General features: G+C 39.5%; 1 protein-coding gene across 2 annotated transcripts in view; it reads right to left on the bottom strand.

Moving 5' to 3' along the window:
• Nucleotides 1–17,021, bottom strand: part of PLEKHG1 (pleckstrin homology and RhoGEF domain containing G1) — a 134,882-nt gene that overhangs the window by 25,732 nt on the left and 92,129 nt on the right. For both annotated transcript variants that reach the window (XM_013957679.2, XM_067293564.1), the window contains exons 4-5: nucleotides 11,897–11,997; nucleotides 4,258–4,327 (exon numbers count right to left, since the gene is read on the bottom strand). In XM_013957679.2, the coding sequence (XP_013813133.1) occupies nucleotides 4,258–4,327; nucleotides 11,897–11,997 (171 nt within the window). The remainder of the gene's footprint in view (nucleotides 1–4,257; nucleotides 4,328–11,896; nucleotides 11,998–17,021) is intronic.

The following is a 17,021-nucleotide window of genomic DNA, read 5'->3' as shown; positions in this document are numbered from 1 at the left end:
AAAATGAAAGACTCCAAGTTGGCAAGAAAACACATAAACAGACTTTTATGTGAATAATAAAGCTAGAGTTAAACTTGCACTGGAACCCTTTTATCAGCCTCTGATTACAGTTACCAGCAAAACATCTCCAAGACATTTAATGTATTAAATTAATAGAGTTCTTCTATAGACAGAGGCAGGACCACAGCTGGTAGAAACTAAACTAGTACATCACTACCATCAGTGGCAGGTTATTTCAGTGCAGCAGCCATCCCACAGTGTTTAAATAAATACCCACTCATGATATTTGCATATTGGGGCAGATACTTAAAGGTGGCAATTCAAAGTTTGACACACACAAAAAATTCTGTGCTTTTTACCATTTGTGTCTCTATTTGCCTGTAGGTTATTGAACTAAAAGATCTAGAAGCAGAGGGATTTAATACAATGTTGTATGTTGTTATTTAATATTTGTTTAGTGTCATAACTTTGCATAATTACTTCATCTGTTAGGGAGTTTTATGTTACTGACTGGTTCACACCAAAGACATTTTGCTGAAGTCAACAAACAAGAGCTGCCATTTTAGGAGGTATTTACTTTGGTAATTCTGCACTACAACCATTAAGATAAAGACTTAAATCCACAATTATGAGTCTTTGCTCAAAACGCACTAATATGATTTGATAATCTTTGGCATATTGCATTTCCCTTACAAGTTGCAAGTCTGTCTTTATTACTCAAATGTTAATGTTATACATAGGAAATATGACACGTGATTGCGTGAGGGGAGTATAAACTGCTATACATCAAATTTTATTTAGCAAAACCAAATGATGAATTCAAGTTCAATGACACAGTTGGTCAAATATGGACCAACACTAGACCTAACAAAATTAAGCTCACTAAAAGCTAATGTAAAAGATGTTTTCATGAATATCAAACATTTCAGTTCCAATAAGCTCCAGGGTTACTTTAACCATAACTATCCTGTGCTATACAGGCAAATAAACTTTGTGTCATTTCACATGAATCTTGAAACAAAAAACAGCTATTACATAATCAAATTTCAATTTCTCAGCTTCATGAAATGCAAAAACTAAACACAGTACCTACAGTGAAAAATTGATTATACATTTAAATTCCTAAATTAAGATAATTAAAACTGAATCAGTAGGGTTTAAAAAAAAAAAAAAAAAAAAGGGCTTTAGAGTTACAGCTAGGATAACCTGAGTGCAGTTCCACTGAAAACATTAAGAAAAATCTCCAGTGGAGCTACATTCATCATCTAAGGCTGTGAGCTATGATTTCAGTATGATATTATCCCTGTGCTTAAGTTACAGCAAAGATCTAGCACACTCAAAGCAATCAAACAGTAGATGGCAAAAGTCCTATACGGATTTAAAGATTGTACACTGCCAAAAAAGGCAGTTTTATTTCCACTGCTCAATGCTGGGAAGACATGAGCAACCAAGAATGGACAAGCAGAGTCTGTTAAGACCTCCAGCAGTTATTGTAATGACATCTTCACGGCCAAAAAAAGAACAGTGGGGTATTTTGGTATGGTTTGATTTTGCTTTTAAGTGTTTGCATTTGTCTGGATGAAGTTAGAAGACTGCTTCTTAGGACTGCAATCTCTAGCAATTTCTGAGCCATCAGGCAGTTGCCTGCCAATAATACAAATGCTAAAAGCATTTGACTAGGGAGCAAAAAGCACAAGCAATGATATGCAGATGGATTTTGGAATTAATGGCCAGGAAGTTTAATCAGGAGATTCTTTTCAGATGGCCAACATGAATGAAGGAGCAACTTTTTACTGGACTTGCAATCATCACTTGCACTGCCTCTGCTTCTTGCTTCAGCTAGGAGCAGTCCCAGTGGCTACAAACATGCAATATGACAGAAAGTCTGAAAGACCCAACAGCTCCAAATTGCGACATCTGCAAATATCCTGAAGGCCTTGCAGTCAAGGCTTCAGCACAGGAACAACTTACATAGCAAGGTACCACAACAGTGTCAACCCTTTCTCTAGCAGAACCCACAGTGACACCTGAGAACCCTTTCCTGTGAAATGTTCCAGTAAAAGCATCAAATCATAGGGTAGTTTATGCTGAATGGGACTTCTGAAGGTCATCTAGTCTAACCTCTTGCTCAGAACAAGGTCAATTAGATCAGATTGTTAAGGTACTTGCCCACTAGAGTACCAAATATCTCCAAGGATCAAGATTTTACAACCTCTGTGGAAGTCTATTCCAGTGTTTGACCACCCTTTCATGGTTAAAAAAAAAATATATATATATATATACACACACACACATATATATGTGTGTGTGTGTGTACACATTTTATTTATATATATATTTATATATATATATATATATATGAAAAATTAAATCTAATTGGAATTTCTCTTGCTGCAATTTGCGTCGACTGTCTCTTATCCTATCATTGTGCTCCTCCAAGAAAAGTCTGGCTTTGATATCTCTATACCCTCCCACTAGGTAGTTGTAGACAGGAATAAGTTTTCTCCTCAGCTTTCTCTTCTTCAGGGTCAACAAATTCTGTTCTCTCAGCCTTTTTTTGTGCACCATGTTTTCCAGTCCCTGACCTGCTGGCTCACTCTAGTAGGTCAATGTCTGCCTCCTAACTGAGAAGTCCAAAATTTGTCACAGTATTCCATAGTTAGTCTCCCAAGTGCTGAATAGAAGGAATTAGTTCTTCCCCTCAATCTGCTGACTACACTCGTGCTAATGCAGCCCAAGATACTGTTGACCTCACTGCAAGGGCACCCTACTGGCTCATGTTCAACTTGTTGTCCACCAGGAACCCCAGGTCTTTTTCTGCTACCCTGTTTCCTAGCCAGCTGGCCCCAGCCTGTACATGGGGTTATTCCACTGCAGATGCAGGACTTTGCATTTGCCTTTATTGCATTCTCTCCCCTCCAATTTAACATAGGCTACTCAGGGTGATAACAACATGCCGCAAGCCCCATTGCAACATGATAAAAATACATCCTACTTTTGTAGTAGCGGTGCCAATGCTAATATCTCTCAGTGCTTAAAAAAGATCAGTTGCTAGATAAATAACAGCTTGCTTTGAGCTTGCTCAAACTCAACTGAAGCAAGTAATCCAGTAAAACTGCAGCACTAAGCTGGTATCATCACTTTTCTTTCCAATGAAATCCCCATGTCACAACAGTGCCAAACAAAATAGAGCAGCTTAGTTAATCTTAAGTCTTTTGTGTTAGAAACAATTATTAGACCAATTCTTTTGTTTTATGAGTGCTTGGTGCTGGCAATACTGAGTCTAGGACAAAGCCCAGAACATCGCACAGGTTACTTTTTAAAAACAAAGAGAGGCAAGCGTATCTATAGAGAGATTATCTAAATATAAGTGACTAGATTCCCCCCTTTCTGCTCTTCCTTCCTCAGAAATGCCACTGAGATGGCATTATTTCTTGACACATTTGGCCTCTACAAATTCAAGGCAAACATGGGTTCTATGGTAAAGCCTGCAGTGAGTTAGAGGCATCTGAAGTTCAGATTACTCAATATCTTGTTGTCCTACATGTTATAGCCATTCCCCTTCTTCTTCCTGACTGGCTCTCCGGGTTTCCTACAATGAAGGACACTACTACCACCTACCTTGGTTTCATGCACCTGACAACTTTGCTCTCTCAGTACCTTCTGGGTTCTGAATTATGCAGTAGAATAACAAATAGGATAAAAAATTCATAGTATTTCAGAGACACTGAGATTTGAATCCTAAGGTTGGACTTTAGGCCATCCCCATTAAAAGGGAAATTAAACACATGGTTGCTGGAATTAGAAAATGCATCTCAGAAAACAATACGGCCACAAATCCGTTAAAGCTATTGCCTTTTCTAAAAATTCAGCCATACAGTATACCTTGTCAGCTTAAAAACAAAAATAACTGCTGTGCCACCGAGTCACCTACATTAAAAAATGGGGTGGGAAAAAAAAAAAAAGAATCACTGTGGTATTCTGCAAAAAACGAAGTCCTAAAAATGAACCCTAGATCAATAATTCCATCAGTTCAGATACATTTCTTGAAGAACACAACACTTTTTTCTTGATTTTTTTAATGCAAACCAGGGTCATATCACTACTACTTGCTAAGAGAAATTATTTCCCTTTCCATAGATTTGCTAGCTTTTCTTGGTTGAAATCATGCAAACTGACAAAATTAGGTCCTCAAAAATTAATAAATTAATCTTATTCTCCTATACTATTCTGCAACAGCTGTTATGCTGCACTTACCTTGGAAACAAAACAGTCTGCTATAGCCACAGGGTCATTTTCACAGTTTTCCAAGTCTTGCAGAAGTTCACTAATAAATAAAGAACAAGAAAAGGAAAGACCATTATGACATAGCTTAGAATAGGCACACCTATGTATTCAGGGCCAGACACAGCTCCGTCATTTGTTGCAGTGATGCCCAAAGCATATATGTCGCAGTGAGTCCTAGAGAGGGAACTAGAACTCCTTTGAGTCCCCAGTGTCCCACCCTCCCCCCAGTAAACTGGCTTCTGTAAACAGTCCTCTTTGCTTCTTTTCAAATTATAATAACCACTGCATTTTCAGCCAGGGTCAAAACTGGACTGAGTCACACATAGTGTTCTGCTGTTTCCTCCCACATAAAACACAACTGTATTTTAGCTCTACTCAGTGCTGCGGCCAGTGCTCCTTCTCCTTTATGGGTCAGATATTCATATTCAGGCATGCACAGTCACATAACATCTTCATGTGTATGATCAAACAGATATTTTTTCTTATACACAGTCAAGCTGTTACCTGCATATGCACAAAAATTCCAGTTCTGACACCATAACATGTGATTAAAATACAGAACTGCATATCTTTCTACCAACACTTTGAGCCACATTAAATTGCCTTTATGAATGCCTCACTTGATTCTAACAAATTCTGCCTTCATAACAGCTGCGGCCCTGGAATACCTACCCCTTCAACAAACTAGCAAAATCAGATGACCACTAGACTTTATGGTCTCTTTCCCCTAGACATAGAGCCATTGGGGTTTTTTTGTTTGGAGGGAGATGAGGACACTGAGGAAATGGTAGTCCCATATAGTTAAAAATTCAAGTCACCATGACGGCCATGGAACATTGATCTCCTAAGCAAAGCTGAGTTCCTTCCTTCAGATCAACAGTTCTTCTACAATACTCACATTGATGAAGCTGAATAGTTATTTAGTTTGTACATCAACTAGCACAGTCAAGTGAAACAAATATAAACCATACTGAAGTACATGTCCTGTCCTGTAATGACATTCTACGTTCTAGGAGCTTTCCTTGACTGAGGCAGATGAGCTAGTCTAAAAAAACCACAAATGTGAAAGAGGGATGTATTACACGTACAAGAAGAATGGTAATAAGTTCACCAAGGAAAACTTGTCTACCTTTAGTGGGTCTCTTCACTGAAGGAAAATGGTTAGCCTGGAAAAAGTTTTCTGGAAGCTATAAATTCTACGTGCATAAAAATAAAACCCTACTGAGAGGATTTTATATTTTTGACATGCCAAGCAGGAAATGAATTCATTACAAGAGGAGCAAAGCAATAAAAGAACATGTTCACTATTGTATGAAACTCAGTTCTTGGAAGCTGATTCAATGAAAGAAAGATAATTCAAGCAGAAGAGGAAAACCTCAAAGGCCTCTCCTTGGTTCTAACATTCTTTAGAGTCTTACTGAAAGATGCATTCAGAAAAACAAGAACAGAAACTGAATTTTCTGCCAAATGGTTCTCTATAGAATCTTTTTTAGATCAGATGATTTTTTTGTTTAGTGCTACTTTTTTTCCCATTTCACAGATGGCTCCCTGCATTAATTTCGCGTAAGATTTCCTAAGCCTGTATCTAGGGAACTACCCTTTTCCCCTCTAGGCAGAGGCAATTTCCCTGCTTAAGTAAGAAAAGTAGTAAAATGGAAAAGTTTCATGACTTGTTCTTTGCTTCTTTAATTACTGGAGGAAAGAGAGGGAGAAAATGAGTAGTCACAATGATCATAGTATAACAGACACACAACTCAGGTTCACTGGTCACTAAGCCAGTATGGATAGCAATAATATAACCCACACACCTCAATTTCTCCCTTCACCAAAATGGGGATGAAAATATGACTCTTGCTTGATACCACACATTCATGAAGGTCCTTTAAATCAGCCAACAAAAGAAGTTGCTGTAATGCTGAGCATAAATCTTAATTTTATTAATTGACTGTTTTCTGCAAATGAGTTTTGGAAATAACACCAAATGCACTGAACAGGCCCAGAAGATTCCTGCTGTGCAGCCAGCAGACATTCTCCTGATGGCTTAGGATACATAGCATCCATTAGCACTTTTTTCCTACAGGTCTCCATTAATACCATGCTATTTTTTCCTTACAGGATATGATAATGCTGCATTTAAAGATTTTCTATATTCTTGTAGTTGAGTCCATCATGCAATAAATGAGTCAATAGTTTGTGTCTTCAGCACAAGCCCATTACAAAGGAATACTGCACTTCTAACAGTTTTGTTAGCTGTATTGCAATATCTTCTGTCTCATCTGGCTGATAAGAATGGGATTGGTAAGAGCAGCCTGCCACTGTGTAACAACAAACAAATCAATCATGCCCAGGAATCCTAAAAAACTTAAATAAATCCCTATAATATCAAGCTGACATGTGAAAGAGCAAATCTATTATTTTAGGCTACATCTAAGTACCTGACACAAAGCAGTAAAAACAATGGAGAGAAAGCAGAAGCTCTCTTCACCTATATAGCCAGAGCTTTTCCACTGTTCACGGATAAGCAACACAGCTCTCAGCATCCGTGATGCACTTAGGTTAATTGCTCATGCAGCAAGAGAGTGCAAAGAAGTGGAACTTGTTGCTCTTGCAGCTGAATAGCTAAAAAACTCAGACTGAAGCATGCCACAAATGCCAGGGCTGTTTAAGACCATGTCACTGAGTTATACAGCTGGAGTTATTATGGGCTGGAAAAATCTGAATCTGCACAATCTTAATCAACAGCTAATATTAACTGGCTTGGGAACAGAATGGTAAAAAGAAGAAGATGGACAATTTTTCATGCAATGCTTTCATTATCATTTCAAGTCAAATGAATAAAAGTCTCATGGCAATGTCTCTCAGGATATTTTGATTTTGAAGACAAAATTCTGTTATCTTCCACCAATAGGTGAGGACTTTCAAAGTGACAAAGTGCAGATTAGTATCAAGCTGTTAGATATGGGAGGTTGAGAGGAATGAGATGAACACATTCATAGCTCTGCAAATAACTAGCATATTTGCACACACTATTGAAATGAGGCACATTTTCATTTTATTTATCATAAATCTTCACCACACTATTTTAAAACAAGACATGAGAAAATTTTTCCTCCTCCTTCTTGATCTGAATTGGAGAAAATGAAAGACGATAACAACAGGTATGTAAGAGAGGCAATTTTGGTGGGATGGGAGGAACAGAAAGAGTCAGGAAGTGAACATTATTTGTCCTGAACCCAGGACAAAAACAGTTGATCACTGAGTACTGTGCATCTAAGCAGAAACGCTAAAGTAACTGAAAAATTTCATCCTCTTGATGCCTAACAGAGCACAACAGTCAAAGTACAAAAGGGACAGAGCAAGCACAGTCTGGTCATAATGGTTGAATACTTCCATCATATCAAAATATTTGGAAAATGAATCTGAAGACTTCAGGCTTCCAAAAAAACAAAAACAAAAAAAACAACAATCAAACGAGAAATTTAGCCTTGGCATTACTTAATTGCCACAAAAATCCTGTGGCCAAAAATAATTTTTTTACACTCAAAAAACTACTTTTCCATTAAAGGGGAGCACTGATAGGTTTCTTGAAGGCTCTTCATGACAATGAGTCAACTGTTACCACCATGAAGCTCAGAACACAGGAATTTCTGAATATGGCAGAGCTGTAGAAAAGAGCCCTGCCCAGTATTCACATACTTTGCAGTCACAGCTCTTCGGGTGCTCAAGTCTGGCCAACAGCGATGGACAAAGCACGTGCAAGACCTGGTCTGCAGCACAGTTTTCACCTTAGCCTCCCACTGGTGTGGCCGAGTGTTGCTAGAAGCACTAAATCCATGCACATTTCTCCCATTTCAGAAGCAAGTTGTGGTATCTGGTCACAGATGGAGAGTTTATCCTAAATTGACACTGGAGAGAATCTCAACAGGAGAGGCCAGAGAAGAAAGGCACCAAATGCTGACTTCAAGAAAATTTTCCCTTTCCATCTAACTAACAAAATAAAAAGCAGGGAAGCTTTTCCCAAGCAACAGAGACTGGGGAAATACAGTCAGTGCTTCTGCCTTAAGAAATAGCTTTCCAACAAGAGACTGCAGTGACAGGGCTAGCAGTTAGTGTCATGATCATCATTTCTGCCATTTGATGTAATACCTAAAAATCAGAATTAGTTTAGCTGAGAGAAATTTCCATTTACTGGAATGGTATTTCTCAGATTTATAAAGTCCACAGAATTCCAAGACTAAAACCTTCCATCACTGATAAAACCTATTGTGTACAAAAAAAACCACTTTCCAAAGTGAAATGAAAGCTACCTCTTTCTCAAACATTCAAGGGTATAAAAGTCCACACATCAGAAAAATGGACATTTTAATGACCATGTTTTTCTCAACTTTGAATATGGCTATTCTGAAAGTATAAAATCATGCTCACAAAAAGTATCTGAAATTACTAGAACAGAACTGTCAGATGGAACTTTTGCAAAAGTAAAAATAAATAAAAAGACTCTAGAGTACATTTAGGACCCAGAAGCTACATGCCAAATTTCACTCAGGAGTGAACTTTATCCTTGAAGCTATATTAGGATCTACAATGAAAGTGTTCACTCTTAAAAGCTCACAATTTCCATGCAGAATTTTAAATTAGGAGGCCTGACATACATTAGTTATTTACTAGAAACTTTGGACAACTTTCCAGTGAGTTTTAACCATTTTAACATACCAATCTCTAAAAGTGCCCAAAGATTTTTTGTTTGTTTGTTTTAACCTCTGCAAATCTTTTTTTGCAACTCAATTTTCTGTATAATGATTGATCATACTAAAAAGTATGTTTATTAGCTAATATTTGCAATGACATTGGTATAAATGTGTCCTAACTACCAAGTCTGCCATTTCTCTATCTTTTGAAGGATCAGAAAATACAATGGCCAGGACTTTTTTTTCCATTCTACGTCTGCTGGGAAGCTGTCAGCTCACAGTCATTGTCTTGTGGCTCTAAAACATCATGATCAGGCTACTGCTATGTATTTTCCATCATGTCATATATTCAGGCAAGTCAGATGTTGTAGCTGAAGCAGCATACAGCAGCTTTCCTGACAAGCATGTTTGACCAGCATCCCAAACTCTGCAGTAGCTGTTTAGGGTTTCAGGAAAACATTTTTAGGTTTCATCATTGTCCCTAAAGCTCTAAATAGATCTACCTCCATTCTTCCCTCTGATACTGAACCATGATCCCCAGAAGCAGAAGTATTTTAAAGTAGCATCCCATGATGAAAAGATATTGATGAAGATACTCTTTGACATGAGTCCTTCCCTTCAGAATGCTCTTCTGATTCAATGAAAATATCTATTGACCTCCAAAGAACACAACAGTTTGAGAAGTCTTTTGCCCACTACAGTATAGCTAAGAGAACTTTTCAAGAGCTGACATAACAGAATCACAGAATCGCTGAGGTTGGAAGGGACCTCTGGAGATCATCTAGTCCAACCCCCATGCTCAAGCAGGGTCACCTAGAGCACGCTGCACAGGATTGTATCCAGGCGGGTTTTGAATATCTCCAGAGAAGGAGACTCCACAACCTCTCTGGGCAACCTGTTCCAGTGCTCTGTCACCCTCACAGTGAAGAAGTTTTTCCTCATGTTCAGATGGAACTGTCTGTGTTTCAGTTTGTGTCTGTTGCCTCGCGTCCTGTCACTGGGAACCACTGAAAAGAGTCTGGTCCCATCCTCTCGACTCCCTCCCTTCAGATACTTGTACACGTTGATAAGATCTCCTCTCAGCCTTCTCTTCTCCAGGCTAAACAGGCCCAGCTCTCTCAGCCTTTCCTCATAAGAGAGATGCTCCAGTCCCCTAATCATCTTTGTAGCCCTTCGCTGGACTTGCTCCAGTAGTGCCACATCCCTCTTGTCCTGGGGAGCCCAGAACTGGGCACAGTACTCCAGATGTGGCCTCACCAGGGCTGAGTAGAGGGGGAGGATCACCTCCCTCCACCTGCTGGCAACACTCTTCCTGATGCACCCCAGGATCCCATTGGCCTTCTTGGCCACAAGGGCACATTGCTGCCTCATGCTTAACTTGGTGTCCACCAGCACTCCCAGGTCCTTCTCAGCAGAGCTGCTTTCCAGCAGGTCAGACCCCAACCTGTACTGGTGCATGGGGCTATTCCTCCCTAGGTGCAGGACCCTGCACTTGCCTTTGTACATTACAGTATTTTTTTTAAGCCGGATACAAAAGACACGGAAACTTTATGTCATTATATGTCACATTGATTCATTAGAATGTTCAAGGTTCAGTTCTTTTTGATAAGTACTTCAAATATTTTCATACATAAATCAAAGTAACTCAGTTTAAACTAGATTAGGAAAGTTATGCTTTTCTATACAGGAGGACTGTGACAGTGTGCTCCTTCCCCCCCTCCCCCATGATGTGCGCTTTCCCCCTCGACCTGACCTCCCTGTAAACAGCACATATGTAGGGGCTAATTCAGCATGCGCCAACTAAGACCCGTCTAGCATGCAAATATGACTATGAGTCAATCATCTCCCTCCCATAAATAGGGGGCAGCCCAGAGCCCATTGAGCTCTCCTGCACGGCAGCGGGCTGCACTGCAGAACCTCCTCTTGAGCAGGGACACCTCTCAAGGTTACTCCTTGAGGCTGAGAGATTCCTTACCCACAACAGATCCTCAGTAAGTGATTAATAGCATGCTGAACTTTTGCGAACTTTGCGAAACTTTGCTAAATTATCTCTCTGATTAATTGTGCGCATAATCCCTTAGACATAAACCATTGACCTGAGACTAGGATCAGATCCAGCCACACCCAGGCTCCTCCAAGGAGGAGTTTAGAAAGCAAGGAGGTCTAGTCTGAACCTCGTGATTCAACAGGAGGGTCCCCTTCGCACACACTCCTTTAGACATGAACTGTTGACCAAGTCTGGGACTAAGATTGGATCCAGCTGCACCCAGACTCCTTGCAGAAGGAGTTTGGAAAGCAAGGGTCCCAGGTCCCACACAATCTGGCACTATCTAGTAGAAGCAAGAGAAATTTTACTTCAAGTTTCCAATAATGCTAAAATCCCATTCGCAGAGCTTTAGAGAAGTCTGTAAAGATACACAACAGAAGTGTTCAATAAATGGAAAGGTACCTGAACATAGAGTTTTGGCAAATTAATTTAAGGAGGCCCTAGCAGTTTAAAATTCTACAAAAGCCAGAGGCGATCAGTATATATCTGCACACAAAAGTAACCAATATAGCAGAAACAAAATGATGTCTCTTTAGGAAGACAAAAATTTCATGCACAGTGGTCTTGCATTAGGCTCAGTTAGAACACAAAGCAGGTTAAGCTTAAATTTCTGCAAATACTCAGCATGAAACAGAAAACAAAGTAGATGAAGACCACATATGATTCATAAAAATCAACAGTTAAGCAAACTGATATGAATAAAGACTGCCTAACCAAGTTTCAAAACCAACCCTGCTGAAAATCAAAGAAATACCATTTCCCAATTTATATTCCTTGGATATATTAAAGTGATAGAAGAGTATTTGTTTGGTTTGCTCCCTCCCCATTAACACAGGCTATTGACCTGTTTTCATTTAGTCAAATATTCCTTTACCTGTTGAAACAATAGATGTCCCGTATGTTTCCAAATAGGGCTGATCGCTCTTCTGGCCCCAGGGAGAGCTTGGATTGGTCACTGATGCAATCAAGGTAATCCTGCAAGAGGAATGAGAAGGATGCCTTAGACATTCCCTCCTTTTCTAGATCAGTAAATGGAGCTGTCTTTAATTGTGCAAGATGAGTTCCTTCATATCGGTTTCACATTATTATTACAGTAAACCCTTCGGTAGCCCCTCTGTGAACAGTCATTCTATTATGAAAGGTAACAGTACTTATCTGTTCACTGAAACCAAGAAAAATAACAAAAGATTGAATGCTAAGTTATAGTCCTTAAACTGGACAGTGAACATTCCCTCTTGCTGCTGATATACAAATGTATTCAGGTTTCATTCACCATGACAGCTTAATTGATCATTTAACTGGCTCAAAGACAAAAAAAATGGAAAAATAAAAGATGAAGAATGTAATTTAATGGAGTCTTAGCAACAGAAAACCTATACAGTCAACAGCACAATGCACACAAGCAATAGAAGTTCAGAAAAGTAACCACTACAAGAGGCTTCTTTCTTTTAAAACCCTAGCTGGAAAAAAAAAGCAGACTTTGTAGAGAACAGGAGATCTCACTGTATATATGTTAGTGTGCAATTTCAGCACACAGAGTTACATTGCAATGTATATATTCTTGTGAAGGCTCACTCTCACTTTTAGAAGTGTGATGGCATCACATCCAGTAAATTTAACTGAATAGGAACAAGACAGCTCAAGGGAAAAAAAAAAAATCAGGTCAGCATTGTTCTTGTAGAACAACAACTTTCCTATATCTTCCCTCAGTTTGATAAGGGCTCAACTCCCCAAAGTGCCACCTTTCATTCTGCTGTTGCTACAGTATTAAAATTTCTCAGATATAGGGCAAACAAATCCACTTGACTATTTAACAAATCACAACTCATAAACCAAGAAACCCAATGGGCTGCCACATTCATGAAGAAATTCTGCTGGAGGAAGGATAACAATAAAGGAAAAGGGAAAACAGCTGAAACAATGCAAAATAAAAATAAATAAAATCCCTTAGCCTAAGGTTAGACAATGTGGTGTGGCAATCTACCAAAAGCAACACAGCATTCCACAACGCTACAAGGAAGGAACCCTGAAAAACGTCAGCTAGACCATGAAAGGTTTTACAATATAAATGCATTCCAAAGTCATAAAGAAAAAAATATTACAGAATGCATGCATTGGACAAGATTTATTCTTTGTAAATCCAGTGAAGAGAGAGGGTTTGAATCAGCCATTAATCTGATCTCCAGATTTTAGATGTCCTCATGAGGAAGGTTAGGAGTTGCAGTGCTTGAGTGTCCAGACTCATATCCTTCTTTCCAATTCAAATGGTGTCAGCAGAGGTATAGGTGTAAGCAAGAACCAGGTTTAGACAGCTGCCCCTAACCCCCAATCATAATACTCAGTAGTCAACATTCAGTCTTTCATTAAGCTTAAAAGACAAATTGGAGATAATTAATACCTTTAATTAAATGCATCACTCACTGTCATCATAAAACAGCATTTTTTGACAACAGATGGGAAAGAAAATGACCCTACACAAAGGCCACCTCAGCGTCTTTAAAAAGGACATCCATACTTTACTTTCTCTCCTGGCAGACAGCAGCCTTGTAGTCCAAGCCTGTTCTTGAAATACATTTGTGCAATAAGTCATTGGAACTGCATTCCTGGGACTCCCTAATTGTGGTTGGCTTTTTATTCATGCTCAGAAGCTGAATAAGAGTAAAAGGTTTAAGAAGTCTGGTGATGCAGACAGGATTGCAACATGCAATGCTCTAAGTCAAAGAGCCAGAAGTAAATGCAAGACAGATTCAGGGCTACTCTGGGGCAGTTTTAGACTGTTCTTTTTCTGCAGAATGTAAAGAAACCCAACAAACAAGAAGAAGAAAACCCACAATAACATACCATTTCTGCCCACTACTAACACAAATCTGCATAAAAAAAACGAAGAACAGGAAAGCCCCAGTGGAATCCTGATCCTCTGAGGACACTTTTAGCGCTGCAGGAGAAAATGCAACAGCATCCCAGGGCGATACAACAGGGGAATGGAAAATGGTAGCAGAGGAATGGAAACCTCACACAGAGCAACTCCATACAGTGCATTCATCATATAAGGAGGAGTTACTTTCAAACTCATCCATCTCAGCATAGCTGGAACTTGGATTTCCTCAGACTAACAATAGCTCACAATTATTTTTTCCAGTATTCTTGCAGACAGTGTTATAAGCCGGACCTGTTTTGTGTTCCCTTTGTCCTCTCATCCCAGTTTTACTCCACATATATACTTTTTTTTTTTTTTTTTTTGTCTTTTACCAAATCTTAGTAAGAAATAAGGAACTAAGCACTCTCTAATGCTTCTGCCAGGAAAAAGCCTGCAGGTGCTTTGGCAGTTTTCCAGCATTCCAGTAGCATATGCCAATATTAGGTTATACCACGTACCCACAACTTGTCTTCTATTTCACTAAAAGTTTCTTAAGACTGTATTTCAGGCTCCCTTCTCCTCCCTTCCGCTTGCATAGAGTAAGGGAAGCTGGTTATTTGTTAAAGAGGTTTAGAATTACGAGGTACCCAGTACTTGTACCTTGCCTCACACAATTCAGGAATCGCTCAAGTTTCTGGGACTGCTTTCATGTTCTAATCTTTTATTTTTGCTAATGATTCGAGGCTTGTGCAACAGTTCAACAGCTACTGACATGTTTACGTTGCCGCTAAATGTGTGAGCCAATACCTGAGCTAGATAGGAACTGTCAAATGTGGTACTGCCAGTGGGGCAGTCACAGCAGCAAAGAGCTCCAGATACCTCCATTTCTGCGAAAGCGCTGGACATTGGACAGTCCTGGCTAAGTGGTCTGACAAAGTCCAGGCACAATGGAACCGCACACCACTTGCACAGTCAGAGCAAGCAAGACCCTTCTGGTTATATTGCTTTATAGAGTAGATGTGCGGCCATAAAGGCTTCATGAATTCATCCAGGAAACAGATGCACTATTGGCATATAACCCTCTGCAAGGACAACGACAAAAGCAGATCAAAGCTACTCAGCCATGCTTTTCCCCCTAATTATTTCTTAGAAAATGATACTTTACCCCCATGTTAGTCACTGCAACCTACTACAGCATATCAACAGCTGTTATCATCTGAAGCCATAATGAAAGGTTTGGAGCTATGCGATAACAGGCCATGCTGCAGCTGTAATGACATGGTGCAGAAGTCAATGAAATTTATCAGAACAGAGTACCGGGTTCATTCATTTTATTTGTTTCTTGTCAGCATCTATGGTCCCTCTGTCGGCACTGAATGATTTGCTTATAACCTTTGCTTTTGTTAGTGTTTTATTGCCTCTCAGCAGTTATGGCAAAACATCTAGCTCACTTTATAGAAGAAAAAACCCAAACGCCAGTCTGTTTAGATAGATTTACGGAGCAAGGTTTGATCTATAATGACATTGCACAATTTTTCCATCCTATTTCCTGAAACTTTGCAACAACTAGAAGAGTCTTGCCAAATTGCTCTGCCTTCCTCGCTGGGTTGGACATTCTCTCCATTTATCTTTCAGTACACATCATCTACCAAGAAGCATGTCTGTTAGAAGCCTCATATCCGACTGCCGTCTCCTCCTCCAGAATCAAATGAGAAAGACCTTTAGGGGAACAAAACAGTGATGACACTAACTTCAGGTTTCTCACAGAGGATAAAATATAATTATATGAATTAGGAATGAGAGAAAACTGTCAAGGACAAAATGAGTAAGAATAGCTTCACATATTGATTAAACTGATTTTTCCACGACCAAACTTTAGAAACTAAATGCAGATTAACACGTGACATTTTCATCTAGCCACCCAAGTCTTCCTTGGAAAACAGACATACATTTAGCTTAAAAAACAGATTACAAGCTGAATAGTAATAATAAATAAGTCAGGCATACTGGGTAAAAGCTATATTGTCTTGTAAGACAACAATCAATTTTTATTCTGTCCTGCAAGAAAAATACATAGTAGAGAAGCTCTTAGTAATTCATTTACAGAAAGGGACTGTGCATATATGGAAAGCACCAAAGATAGGCAAAACTGTTGAAAGAGCAGTGTCACTGCATATGCACATCCTTACCAGGAGGTAGGAACACAAAACACTCTGAATATTTGAATAAATATTGGGGGTGTCTGGGATGGAGACTTCTACCCACAAAGCAAACTGTGCTTCAAACCCTAAATGAAGGCTGAAGGAGTAAGCACAGTTGCTGTAACACCTCTGGACTCCAACAACACATATCTGGGCTCAAGAGCTGAGGACTTTCTCCAAGAAAACTCAGTCTCTGACCAAAAAATGCTTAAAATTATGTACTTATCAAACCTTCTGATTTCTAGTGTTGCAGCATGAGGAGGAAAACATAGTATTAAATCAGGCAGGACCCAAATCCAGGCAGTGCAACATCACTCAGATCCCAGTTTTCTGATACTCTCTGCATATGTGCTACACTGCTAAGGCAGCTCTTTCTCCTAAAATCACTGGACCACACGCATGAGTCAGAATAGCCACCTCTTCAGCCCAACTCCCCTCTAACCAACACAGATGCAAACCAGCAGCAAATCAGATGGTTGTGCACAAGAGGAACCATTGAAATGGTACCGTGGCCTGGGCTGCCTGAACACTATTCCCCCGCTACTCTGCAGGTCAGAAAGAAAGAAAAACTCTCAAACTGGATTTTGTTTATAGAGTGCTAGCTGGAACCACATTGACCAAACCAAACGTCATGCTTATAATCAAAGAGAAAGCTAGGGCATAACTGTACAAGAGGATAATTGCTATAACACACTCCTCCTTGCTAATTCTGACGATTAAGTAGGCGATTATCATCTGTACACCACATTCCCTTTTTTACCCAATTTTTTTCTGTTCCTCTCTCTCTCTCTTCCTCTCTCTTCTACTGCAACATCCTCTGAATGTCTCGTGAAAAAAAAAGTGTATTCTCCACAATAGGTAGGCAGGACACTGAATTCTGGTCAGAGCAGCTCACTGCAGCTGTTAGACTACTGAAAGCGCAGCTGCAACTTGTAAAGTGA

The sequence above is a fragment of the Apteryx mantelli genome, chromosome 3 (genome assembly GCF_036417845.1).
Source record: "Apteryx mantelli isolate bAptMan1 chromosome 3, bAptMan1.hap1, whole genome shotgun sequence".
NCBI lineage: Eukaryota > Metazoa > Chordata > Aves > Apterygiformes > Apterygidae > Apteryx > Apteryx mantelli.
The sequence above is the reverse complement of the archived record's forward strand: the minus strand, read 5'-3'. Positions and strand labels throughout refer to the sequence as shown.